Source organism: Pan troglodytes, chromosome 5 (assembly GCF_028858775.2).
Source record: "Pan troglodytes isolate AG18354 chromosome 5, NHGRI_mPanTro3-v2.0_pri, whole genome shotgun sequence".
Classification (NCBI taxonomy): domain Eukaryota; kingdom Metazoa; phylum Chordata; class Mammalia; order Primates; family Hominidae; genus Pan; species Pan troglodytes.
Window position 1 is genome coordinate 23,243,234 of NC_072403.2, and position 12,964 is coordinate 23,256,197.

Below are 12,964 nucleotides of genomic sequence, written 5' to 3' on the forward strand. Positions count from 1 at the left end.
CACCCCACCCAAGGCACCTGATTCCTAAGGAAGAAAAATCTACCTCTAAAGCACCCCCTTCTTCGCTTGAGGACTACCCTCTCTTTTCATTTTTTGCCTCCCCGCTGGGTGAGTGGAAACCGCTTGCACATTCTATAGAACCCGATTCTAATCCAGACGATCCGGAGAATTTGTACGGTGACCGGCAGGGGGGGCGGGAGGAGAGAGCGAAGTCAAGTCTCCAGGGCCGCTGGCGACTTCGGAAGCCGCGCGCCCGGCGCTCTCGGCCGCCCCCGGCCGCTCGCCCCCGCCGCGCCGCCGCCCTCGCCCCCGGGCTCGCCCTTGGCCCCCGGCGGCCGCGAAAGGGTGCGGGAGACGCGGAGCCGGAGGAGGAGGCGCAGCCGCTGCCCGAGCCGCAGCCGCAGCCGGAGCCGGAGCCCGAGCCGCGGGGCGGGCGCGAAGATGCACACGACCCAGAAGGACACGACGTACACCAAGATCTTCGTCGGGGGGCTGCCCTACCACACCACCGACGCCAGCCTGCGCAAGTACTTCGAGGTCTTCGGCGAGATCGAGGAGGCGGTGGTCATCACCGACCGGCAGACGGGCAAGTCCCGGGGCTATGGATTTGTAAGTTGCACGGACTGGGGGTGAGGGGGAGGGACGGAGTGGCGGCTGACCCCGGGGATCGGGAGCTTGGAGTGAGGGGCTCGGCGTGACCCGTGAGGAGCCCCGCGGGTAGAGCGGCGCTGCCCCTTCGCTCCGGGGTGAACTGAAACTTTGCTAGGGGAGAGGGCCGACGCCAGCCTCGCTGGGTTCGGAGAAGACCCAGCGCTGTGCGAGGTCGAGGGCCGGGCAGGGCAGAGCAGGGGTGGAAGGAGAGACCTGTAATGACGGCGGGATTTGGGGTGCGGAGGGTTGCGAGGGAGGGGCCGCAACCCCGAACAATTGCATTCCCGGGCTGGATGCCGGTTGTTAAGCGCGCTGTTGCTTTGTAAAAATGCGTGTGTTCTGGTGTTTTGGCTGGGGCAGGGAGGGGACACCCCACGAGGTCTGGGGCTGTTCCCCTTGTGTCATCCCCCCGCCTTTTAATTGCAAAGGTAGGTTCTTTTAAATCATGATCCTAGGGCTCTTTGCCGAACTGAAACAGAGCATATTAAGCTTCCTTCCTAGAGATTTAAGCGTGCAAATTCAGCTGCCGAAGAGCAGGGAGCCCCAGAGTAGGACAATAGCTATTGTCGTTGGGGAGTGTTTTCGAGGTTGGGAGCGTTGGGCGGATGTAAGGCTGGACTTTCTTTAAAGCAAACGGTGCCTCTGAGGCTGAGTAGGGACCTGGGGGGCGGGGGATTCGGGGGAAGGAGGATCTAGAGTTCCAAGAATTTAGGCTTCCAAATCTCAGCTAGGCCCTACTAACACCCTTAAGATTTCGGCGGTGGGGTTGGGGGAGGCAGGGTTAGAGGGTTTCTTTCTTTTTTCCTTCATCTACCCGCCCCCCCCCCACGCCCCCGCCCGCCTGTTAAAAATGGGAGATCAAGGAGGAGGGTCCAGCCAAAAGAAGCAAAGAATAGAAAGAAAGTTTGATCTCAGTTTTCTCATGAATGACTTCTCCATTGTGATTCTTGATTTCCTTCAGGGGTTAATTTAGAGGTTATGTATGTATCTCTGTGTGTGTCTGTTGCTAAGGTCACCATGGCTGACCGGGCTGCTGCCGAAAGGGCCTGCAAGGATCCCAATCCCATCATTGATGGCAGAAAGGCCAACGTGAACCTGGCATACTTAGGAGCAAAACCAAGGATCATGCAACCAGGTGAGAAATGTCTGTCTCCCCTACCCCCCTCTCCAAGAACCCCTCATTTATGGGTGGGATGATTCTCTAATTTAGAAGACATTGTCTCTTTCTGTAGATGTGTTTAGTAAACTTGAACCATGGCTTGTTATTCTACCAAGGCATTAAACATAAATGAGAGTTGTAAATACTCCTCTCAAGGCTTGAAATGTACCTGTGTGCAAAAATGGATCTTGGGGGTCGTGCAGGAAGAAGAGTTAGTTATGTCTCACCTGTTTCCTATGTGGCATACATTTGTAGTCTGCTCTCAATTTTCCAATTTTTAGCCACCTGTAGATAATTCACATGTGGATTATATAGGCCAAATTTGTCGACTTCAGCTAATATACTTCCCTACTTAGTGGTGTCTCTCCTTTTAGCACCAGTTGCACTGTGCTCAGAGCAGGCAATCTGACTTGAACACAGACCCAAGGGAAGCATTAAGGGGTAGGGGCGATGTCCAAATGGTAAAGGTTTTGTTTTTTTTTTGAGGTGGAGTTTCGTTCTTGTTGCCCAGGCTGGAGTGCAATGGCGTGATCTAGGCTCACTGCAACCTCCGCCTCCTGGGTTCAAGTGATTCTCCTGCCTCAGCCTCCCAAGTAGCTGGGATTACAGGAATGTGTCACCACACCCAGCTAATTTTGTATTTTTAGTAGAGACGGGGTTTCACTGTGTTGGTCAAGCTGGTCTTGAACTCCTGACCTCAGGTGATCCACCCGCCTTGGCCTCCCAAAGTGCTGGGATTACAGGCGTGAGCCACCGCGCCTGGCCCAAAATGGTAAACCTTCAACATAAAATCACAGAGTATTAGCAATCAAAGAAAATAGAAATTGCACCTACTCAAGAACCCTATGCTACAGACAAAGAAACTGATGCTTAGAGATGAGAAATATTTTACTTAAGTCATGTAGCTATTAGTTGCCAAAAGGGAGCAGCTTTTTGTCTATGGGAAAACAATACCTCTTGGATTATTTACAACACTGCCCTTTGCATTAGCACAAATAGTTGAGAGTTGATTTTTAAGCAAATATAATATTTTCTTTGGTCAGGCAACTTTACTTGTAAAGTTTGATTAAATCATATACTCTTCACTCCTAAGCCTCTCCATCTGAAATTTTGGGAAGAGGTTGACACTTCCATCCAAACGGGTTTAAAAGGAAACTAGGTTGTCAGGAAAATGAGTGTTTGTGCAAATATTCATGGGCATTAAAAAAATTTGTCTAATACATTGTGGGTATGTAGTATCCAGAAAAAAAACGTTTTTTTTGTGAATTTTTAATACTGGAAAGTGTAAAACCCATAATCTTCCAAAGCATTGTCTGAAGCATCCCAGAACATTCCAAATTACAAAGACTTTTCATAGATTCTGGTTCAAAACTGTGAGAATATTTGAGATGTAACTTCATTGTCAAATCCTGCTGTACTTAATTTTATTTCATGAACATTTTCCCAAGGTCTGATTCTGTGTCTGTCAACTAAAATTTGCAGATTTTTTTAAAGTTTTCACCTTTTCCCTGTTAAAACCTTTATTTTGAATCAACGATAGCATTTATAAAACTGACTTTAAAAAATATACATACATATAGTTTCTTTAAAGTGGCAAAAGAATGTTTATCTTTTATAAGTGAAAGTTGTGATTGCATTTTACATGTAGGAATAATAAATGCCTAACCATGCACAAATAAAGAATGTGGTATATTTTGTTGTTAGGTTTTGCCTTTGGTGTTCAACAACTTCATCCAGCCCTTATACAAAGACCTTTCGGGTAAGTTGATTAATCAGGCTTTCTTAAGTTTCAGTATGACTATCATTTGTTAACGTGCCTCTTTGTTATATACAGATAAGATCATGATGTCACAGAATGGTCCTGGTTATACAATTTTATATATATTTGTGCATTTTTAATGCTGATACTATAAATATTTTTAGATGAGTCAAGTTATCTGACCAAGTATGCAGCCTCCAAACGAGACAAATTTTGAGCTTATGATTAGCAAAACAAAACAAAAATACCAGGTATGACTTGTGTACAAGACGATTGTGTCCCATCACCATTACTACTGTTCGACTTGACTCAATTTTATTTATCTCTTTCTAACCTGACAGGGCTCGTATACAGTTAAGCTAACTGATCAGAAGGATACCATGATAAGAGGTGGAATAGTTCTGTTTGGAATTAAACTCTGTAACCAGTAGACTCAGACACACAAGCTCAGATGGTGATTAACGATGCATGGATGTTGGTGGTGTTGTTTTTATTTTTCACAATAGTCAATAGCCCTTCGTGTGCTTTATTTTATTTATTACAGTAATGAAGTGGTGTTGATAGCTAAACTGTGTGCTTTTTACTTAATTGAAAAGAGCTGTAGTGAAAGTGTTTTCTTTTCCTCGGGGAAGGGGCTCTTTGCGTTTTGGTTTTGGTGGTGGTGTTGAGGGGTGTTGACTTTTGACTTTGCCATGGGAAGCAAAGGGCCTTTTTTTTTTCTTGCTTTTAAGCTGTAGCCTGTGACTTCCATTTAACCACATTTTTGTAGTGAGTGCTAAATTGTGTGATTTCTCTTTGTCAGAATACAGATTCATTGCTTGCATGTCCTAAGTTTCTGTTTTATGGGAAATTTTCTGGGAATGGGGTTCTTTCTTTTGCAATGTGTATCCACTTTTAGGCCATCTCATTTAAAGGTTCAACAACTCTCATCAGATTTTATTAACACAAGCCAGTATTTTTGAGTAGCGTCGCACTAACTTTCACCTTTCAGATCTAACTCAGGTGAACACCTGTTCATATTTGTGTTGTCTTTGGGTCTTGTGATTACCAGTTTTCCTGTTCCAAGGTCCTCATTTCTCTTCCTTTCAGAGGTTATATGGGTGGGAGATCACCCCTCGCCTCAATTTATCCTGGACACTAGATTCTGTTTTGGCTCTGTTCTACCTGATCAACATGCCTGTAACTCTAACGCAGGATACTTAAATTTTCTTTTTAAATGTTCATGTTGTTGAAAGAGTGTTTTATCCTCAATAATAATTTCTCCTCTAGCTTAGGACCTAAAACATCTACCTGTGTAACCTGGAAGGCTGGAATCTGTCTACATAGATAGATGTCTACCGTATGTATCTCTAAGAATAGATTTTAAAAAGAAAGTAATAATAACTTGACTTGGAAGAGTAAAGTTATATTTCCCATGACCACCTCCTTACAACTCTAACATATCGGTACCTCACTGTTATTGCCAACCATTACTATTTTTTTTTCTTTTTTTTTTTTTTTAGCTGTGGAAGAGTCTTCTGTTCAATATGATCAGAAAGGGCCTTCCTATATCCATAGCTACTTAGCAAATCCCCATCCAAGCCAACCCAGATACTGAAAACAAATGGTGGGTTGATGGATTCAGCTATTTCTGTGGGTAATTCATTTAGACTTAACTGTTTAAGGTGGGATTAGGGAGGAGAGCATATATCTGAAGGTGTGATGTGAGCTTAGTGGTGAGCTCACACTAATAATCTTGAAACAGTTATAAAATTGAATCAATCAACAGGTAGTTGCATGTGTTTATTTTTTCACTGTGCCAGTGGGTGATGCAAAACGAGGGAATTGCACATTAGTTTGGGAAGCAAAAGTCATGCAAAAACCAGTCAAGAATTACTAATTGCTAAATGACTTGGTATTGTTTCAAGTACAAAAGGAATTGAGAGTAGCAAGAAAATAGATGAAGTGGAGGAGTTGAATAAGGCTGTGGTGTGCGTGGCAGGTAGACTGGCACTAGACTTGCACCACTGGGTATGTCTTAGGCAGGTAAAAGGAAGACTGGATATGTCTGGAGAGTATAGGATGGAGTGAGCCGAAGCAGAGGCATAGAGGAGAAGACTCAGTGCGTGGAGAAACCAAACTGTCTAAGGTGGGTCTTGAGAGCTGGGCATAGGAATTTGGACTGATTGTGGAAGTCCTTATAGATCAGTTCTTAAGAAAGAAGGTAACACAAGGAAAATTAAAACCACCAGTGTAAAATGTGTCATGGAAATTTGAAAGCAAGTGTGTTTTGATAGCAACCTTTTGTTTTTCACCTCTTCTAATATTAACTGTCTTTATAAAGGATGGTGATTATTAGTGTGTGCATAAAATGTTTGAACTTGAGATTCTTATTAGAAATAGATAGCATTCCAGGCGGACCAAGTGAGCTTTCTCTTTCTTTTTTAAGAGGTTCTCAACACTGCTCTAATTTCAGAGTCTGTACCTAACAAATCACACCTGGTCATCCTAAATTCTGTTTGAATGCTACCTGTTCCTGTTTTAGGCCTGGAAAGAAACTTGAGAATTTCAAATTTGATTTGACTTACTTGAAATTCTAGTAATTGAACTGTTCCTTTGAATGTGGTCCTTACATGGCCCCCAGGTTACTTTGGGCCTCTGTAGACAAAACCTTGGCCTAAAAGGAATTTCTGATGTAGCACAGTGGGCAGATGTAGAAAAACTTATAAACTTGCTGAACAATATTTTATAGTTTATGGTTGAAAGAAGCATTTCCTTATTGAAACCTTGGAAAGGGGAGGCTACAGATCTGTGAGTAGAAATTTCTGGGCTAGTGGCCAGGTGCAGTGGCTCATGCCTGTAATCCCAGCACTTTGGGAGGCCGAGGTGGGTGGATCATGAGGTCAGGAGGTTGAGAGGGCGAGACCATCCTGGCTAACACAGTGAAACCCCATCTCTAATAAAAATACAAAAAATTAGCTGGGCGTGGTGGCGGGCGCCTGTAGTCCAGCTACTCGGGAGGCTGAGGCAGGAGAACGGCGTGAACCCAGAAGGCGGAGCTTGCAGTGAGCCGAGATTGTGCCACTGCACTCCAGCCTGGGCGACAGAGCGAGACTCCATCTCAAAAAAAAAAAAAACAAATTTCTGGGCTAGTTTAGATGAGGTTGAACATACACTTAAACATTGACTCAGTACCCGTTTAAGTGCTCAGTTTTATGCTGGGTGTGGTAACACTGTGCTTAGTTTTTATAGTGTCCACTAAGGAGGGCAGGAGGGACTGTAACTAACACTAACCAAACATCTGCCATATGGATTGTAATGATAAGGGATTTACATAAATTACATAATTTAATTCTCACAGTAAGTGTTTGTTGAAGGCATTGTTAATATCTTTTCCAAAACTAAGACACAGAGAGGTTAATTAACTTCCCCCTGATCACAGGACTGCTAAGTGTTAGAGTCTGATTCTAGATTCAGAATCATGGTCTGCCTGACCTCAGAAGCTGCAGTCTTTTCTCTTTGTCAAGCTGTAGCCCCAAAAGACAAAACTCTATTCTCTCATAATCCAGTAAGAAAGCCGATAAGCACCAAGAAGGGCTGTCCATGTGGCTTCAGATAAGAGAGACGAACATCAGGACAATGAGTGGGATTCAGAAGTCTTCGTGAAGGAAGTAGAAGTTGACCTAGGTTTTAAAGAATGGTGGAGGGTAGGGAACACTTTTATTGAGTGCCTACTATATTTGTCATTGTAGACTCTCTCCACAGATAATTTTATTTAATGCACAGCAATCCAGGGTTGTGAGATTATTAGTCCATTTCACATATGCAAAATAGGAGGCTATGTTAAGACAACATAGCATAAAAAAAGAAAAACATAAGACTAAAAGATAAAGCAAATTTCTGAAACCTCTACACGTAGTGAGTGCTAGAGCTAGGGTGAGTGGGATTTGGATTTCAGCAGGTAGAGACAGTGTGAGGATTAGCATCTGGGTGAGGGATGAATGACATGAATAAAGGGCAAGAATCTGGGAATGTGAAGCTTGTCCAGGAAACATAAAGGAGCCCAGTTGACCTGGGTTCGAGGAAAGGTGGAAGGAAATACTAGAAAGGTGTTTTGGAGCCAGGGGCAGTCTGGATGTTTTGGCCTAGAATGCCAAGGCTTAAGAAATTTGCACTGAGTTTGGTTTTTTAGGGGCCAAGGATTACTTTGAGCAAATGAATGAGATGGAGTCTTTGTCATCAGTTGCTGTGAGATAGATTGGAAAAAGAAAGCAATTAGGATATTGCTTCAAAACCAGTTAGGATGTTGCTTTAAAAGTCACATAGAGATGTCAGTGGAACCTGAAGAGATGGGAAGAAAAGGAAAATGTAGTAAATTTTCTTTGAAAATTACCAAAAGTATCTTCTTTGCACTTGTGCTTTTTGTAACTGCTAGGCATGCACATTTTATGGTTAAGGAAACGACATTGGTAAATGTCTAATAGGAGGGAGGTTCCCAGATCACCTTAATGGGTCTCAGACTGTTAAAAAGAACTCCTAATTCAGGATTTCATTCCAAAGTGCCACTTGAACCTTCAGTCCAATTCTGCCTTCCTTCCTGACCCAGGATATTTTAGGCTCTCCGAGGTCTTTTGGGTTCTCCTTTTCCCTCTAAGCCTTAAAATGTTGTAGGTTTTCATTTGCCTTCCAGACGTCTCTTTAACCCTTGCCAAACTTCATGTAGGAGTCTGATAATCCAGTGAACTTTCTTTATATTCTCATTGTTTGACATTGTGAAATCAAAACTATTTCCTAATGCAAAGTAAACACAGAGCTAAAGCCCCCTGAGCAACCTTGCCTGTCTTTTAATGCGTTCTTCACAACACTTTCTCCTGCCTTTTTGTAGGATAAACATTTTCACTTAACACCTTAATTCAGAGATACCAACCTAGCACCCACAGTGTTGTTCTTGGAACTTTGAGAGTACAAGGGGTTAAGGTTTCGGTGTCAGTGAGATCCGCACTGGCTGGCCTTTGCAGCTGATAGATGTTTTACTTTGGCCTTATAAAGACATTTTACCCGCTGGAAACCCTTGTCGCATGACAGGATCAAAAATAGCCCGGCTGCAGCCCCTGCTGTCCATCACCACATGTAAACTGGCATAAGAGTAGGCTCTCTTAGCGGTGTCTACACGTTGTAGACACGGCAGCCGCCGGGGACAGTGTTTCATAAAGCCACACCTGTTGTTGCGAGTGAGCCAGTCACCTGACCTGCAGCAAAGTTCTGAGTGTGTGCATGACCACGCGCCTGGTTTCTGACAAGCAGTTAAGAACATCTCTGAGTGTCCTCAGAAACACTTGATGACGTCGTTTCTCCTGGCACTGGGAAACATCTACAAGTCTGGTAAAATTGAGTGTATTTTTATCATTGGGGCCAAAGTCCACTACCCTCTGAGATAAATTCATCTTTTCCATGGATGTTCGTTAATGAGTGCTTTCAGTAAAACTCTGAAAAGGCAAAGCAAAATCTATGTTTCTGAAAAATCTACATGTGCTGTTCTCTGTTTTGAGTTCTTTGAAATTGGAAGATTGTTACTTGTCCTTGTACTTCTTATAAGTTGGCTTTGCCAACAACCACATAGCATTATAGTGTCATGTTTTTAGATATAAATATAGGGGGCTTTAATGGAGATTATTTTAAAGAAGAAGATAAATCAGATATTCATGGTAGTGTTTCAGATGGGCAGTAATAAATTGCAAGAGTGAGAATGGAGATGCATGGAATTTTTGTTTAAATACCTCTTGTGATTTATTTTTTTAACCACATTAACTTTTAAGTAACGTCATTGGAGTCTGTCTTGTATTATCTGTGAATGTATAATTTTAAAAGATACTTGGTTTTGTTTGACTTTCTTGAACTTTTGCAGGATAACACATGATTATACAATTGATATGATTTGTACAAAATATCAACGAATAGGGCAGATTTCAAACATAACACTAACGTATTTCTGCTAATTTGGAGGATGAAATGAGAGTTAGTAGATGTGCAAAAAAAGTTTCCTTGTTATGTAAACCTTTTAAATTTCTATTAATTTTAGAAATATTTAGTTGTACTTCCCTGTCCTGCCTTTTCCCTCAACCTCATCATTTCCCCAAAACCCCTTCTGTCTGTCTTGCATAGAGATAAACAAGCTGGCTGACCCTCAGGTGCCTGATAGTCAAACAGGTTTGGTTGACCGTTGTGTCCTTATGAATTTTATGGGGGAAAAAAAAGAGAAAGAAAGAAAATAAGTGTGCTGCACATCTCTTTGGGAATCACTGCCATGAATGTTAATAGCATTTTTGTAGCTTCCCACGACAGCCTCTTGTGACAGAGTGAGCTGCACTACAGTTCGTTTGAGAAGTGTGATTCTGCTGTGTTTACCACACTTGTGAACTTTTAAACTCCTTTTTTTATTTTGTCGCCTGCTTCCTTTTTTAATTATTATTTTTAATAAGGGTGACTGAGGTTGCAGAGAGATTAATGTGTGCTGAGTCTGCATAGCAATTTCAAGTAGGGTTGCCATGATAATAAACATACGGATTTTGTTAACGTTTATGTTAATTTCGACAAACTGGTGATCACCCCACAGAAGTGAATAATTATGGACTACCTTTTGAGTCCTATATTCTTGGCTAAGAATTTTTCTATTTTCTTAATTAAACATTCTTATTTTATGAACTCATTACAAAATTTTCCAAAGTCTTCATCAACTGAGCACTTGTTAAATATCTCTTATGTGTGTAGCCCTCATGAATCTTGATTTATTTTCCAAACTCTTGATAAACTGTACCTAACAGCTTCAAATAATCATACGTGACAATTCTAGCAGGGAGGGTGTCATCATATTTTTGGGGTCCAGTTCTTCTGGGGGCACTCTGTGACTTTGGCTACTGCCTGAGTATTCTCAGTGGACCACTAGAAAGTAGATATTGTGGCAACCCTATGCTCATAATAACCACTAAATTTGAGTTTGTTTTATCTTTGAACAACATGCCACAGTTAGGAGGTGACTACCGCCTGACTTTGTTTTCCATTTCTCAACAGGATACCTGCCCACTATGTCTATCCGCAGGCTTTTGTGCAGCCGGGAGTGGTCATTCCACATGTCCAGCCGACAGCAGCTGCCGCCTCCACCACCCCTTACATTGATTACACTGGAGCTGCATACGCACAATACTCAGCAGCTGCTGCTGCTGCCGCCGCCGCTGCTGCCTATGACCAGTACCCCTATGCAGCCTCTCCAGCTGCTGCAGGATATGTTACTGCTGGGGGCTATGGCTACGCAGTCCAGCAGCCAATCACCGCAGCGGCACCTGGGACAGCTGCCGCCGCCGCTGCAGCAGCTGCTGCCGCTGCAGCATTTGGCCAGTACCAGCCTCAGCAGCTGCAGACAGACCGAATGCAATAGACCAGCCATCTGATCAAAGTTGAATTGTTTTCTCTTTCCCTCCCAATTTTCCAATTTTTAGTAGCTAATAAGAGAGTTAACATTGACTTAACAGCTTTAAAAAAAAAAAAAAAACAGCCATGCTATTGTGAAGCAGAGTTATTATTTTTTTTATACTCCAGGTAGTGTTCTAGATGAGAAAGAGGTAAGAATGAGGGGAATGGGCACAATTTTGGAAATCAATCCCAAAGAGCCTGAGTAAATGAAAGGCCACTACGAAATGACGCCAGGAGTAACAACGGAACTTCACTTTTGTAACGGGATTTTTATTTTTGCTCTTTTTATAGTATCAGGGAAGCAAACTGCCTTTTACAAGTTAGAAAATGCTGTTTGAATCTAGTTGAACCAGGGAATACAGAGCGAGCAATATGTAGCTTGAATTACATTTAAAAGCAGATTTTTTACAAACAAAATGGCGAAAGCACTGATTGTCATTTTTAGCAGTCACTTAAGGCCTATAGAACTTTTTTCAAGTCGGAAGGTCCTGTTCTTACTATCTCAAAAATGGGCATCGAACAGTCAATCTAGGAGCGTGGCAGTGGGTAAAATGGTGGACAGGCACCAAAGCTATTTTCTCATCTGTCCTGTGGATGAGTGGAACTGTGGAACAAGTGATGTGGAATTAATGGGTGCAACAGCTGTACAGACAATCAATAACACACACAGTTCTGGAAAGAACACATCACTTGTGCTTGTTTGATGAGCTTGTCACATTCTAATCCCTCTCCCCATCCTGTTTCAATTTTGGGAAACTTGTATCTGCTGGTGTCAGCAATTCTGATTCTGAAATAGGATCAGGCTTTTACTACAACAGCCTTCTCTTTCTATTTATTGTGTCGACTCGTGGCTTATGAATAAAGGCAGGCAAAGTTTGCAGAACTGTCTTAAGGACATTTATTTTTTTTCCCTTTTTAAGTAATTTTACACTTTTTAGTATCTATTTCAGAGTCATATTTAAAACTATTTATTAGTGACTACAGTACATGAGACAACAAGGTTACTGAGATTACAATTCTTCAAAGGTTAATGATAATGTGGTTTATACTGTGCCTTAATAGTAATGCTATTTAAGATATTTATTTTTAAGTTTTACTATGCTGCACTCTAAAGAAAGGAACTTTAGATGTGACACTGTAAAATTATGTATTCATCTCATGGCATAAATTATTTAGTAGGTCTAGATGTAGCGTATTAAATATTAACCTATTCAACTAAAGATGTTGACTTGGATTTATTTAAATTCATATGTGCACTGTATAAGAGAGTACTCTTACATTAACACATTTTAGTTTAGTTTTTAGATTTTTTTTAAACAAGATATATTGCTAGTTTCATGCTTCCTCCTCTGATTTTGCCTGTGTAGATTTCATTTATTGGTAATTCATTAGTTTAACACTATTCTTATGTAGTTTTTAAATGCTGCTTTACATTTTTCTTCTGAAACTGCAATACTTGCAATTTTTATTCTTAAACTAAATTGAATACTATTTTACACTGTATTGGATTTTTATACTTGAACAATTTCATACAAGGGAAGACAGGTTAGCATTTTTATGGACTTTCTCCATTATCACTGGATTTACTTTAAGTATTCCCATACTAGACAGTGTTATGTAATGTAGACATGACTCTCCTGTGCAAATTATTTATTCGTTGTGTATATTGCTTTATAACATTTCAGATCTTCTAATCTATTCACTTGTATTAAATATAATTTTTAAAAACTTCTGTTGCATTGGCTGTTTCTAATTCTGTAGTAAAGGTCAATGATTTCTCTTTTGAACTTGAATCAATAGCCATGATTGATAACGTAACATTTTCAGTGAGCATAATACTCTCTTGGATGTCCTGGTTTTGTGCCTTTAAAGTAAGTTTCACTAACTGAATATCTACCTTATACTTAGCAAATGATATAGGTCATCCCCTGTCCCACCAGGGGAGCCCT

At 41.5% G+C, this 12,964-nt stretch overlaps 1 protein-coding gene across 2 annotated transcripts; it reads left to right on the forward strand.

The window, feature by feature from the left end:
- The first annotated feature begins 214 nt into the window (after nt 1-214).
- Nucleotides 215-12,743, forward strand: RBM24 (RNA binding motif protein 24). 2 transcript variants are annotated; one of them, XM_001175216.8, is made up of 4 exons: nt 215-609; nt 1,663-1,786; nt 3,515-3,569; nt 10,617-12,743. In XM_001175216.8, exons 1-4 carry the CDS (start codon nt 442-444, stop codon nt 10,978-10,980), a joined length of 711 nt encoding a protein of 236 aa, XP_001175216.2. In that variant the 5' UTR covers nt 215-441; the 3' UTR covers nt 10,981-12,743. The 2 variants fall into 2 exon arrangements, with proteins under 2 accessions (XP_001175216.2, XP_003311078.1); XM_003311030.6 differs by lacking the exon at nt 215-609 and adding an exon at nt 677-1,079.
- Nucleotides 12,744-12,964: the final 221 nt, after the last annotated feature.

What these genes read in the sequence shown, in the direction of transcription:
- RBM24 (XM_001175216.8), top strand. Translation starts at nt 442, where the DNA reads ATGCACACGACCCAGAAGGACACGACGTACACCAAGATCTTCGTCGGG. An exon ending in AGTCCCGGGGCTATGGATTT is followed by an intron (nt 610 to 1,662) that starts GTAAGTTGCACG and finishes TCTGTTGCTAAG; the next exon opens with GTCACCATGGCTGACCGGGC. An exon ending in CTTATACAAAGACCTTTCGG is followed by an intron (nt 3,570 to 10,616) that starts GTAAGTTGATTA and finishes ATTTCTCAACAG; the next exon opens with GATACCTGCCCACTATGTCT.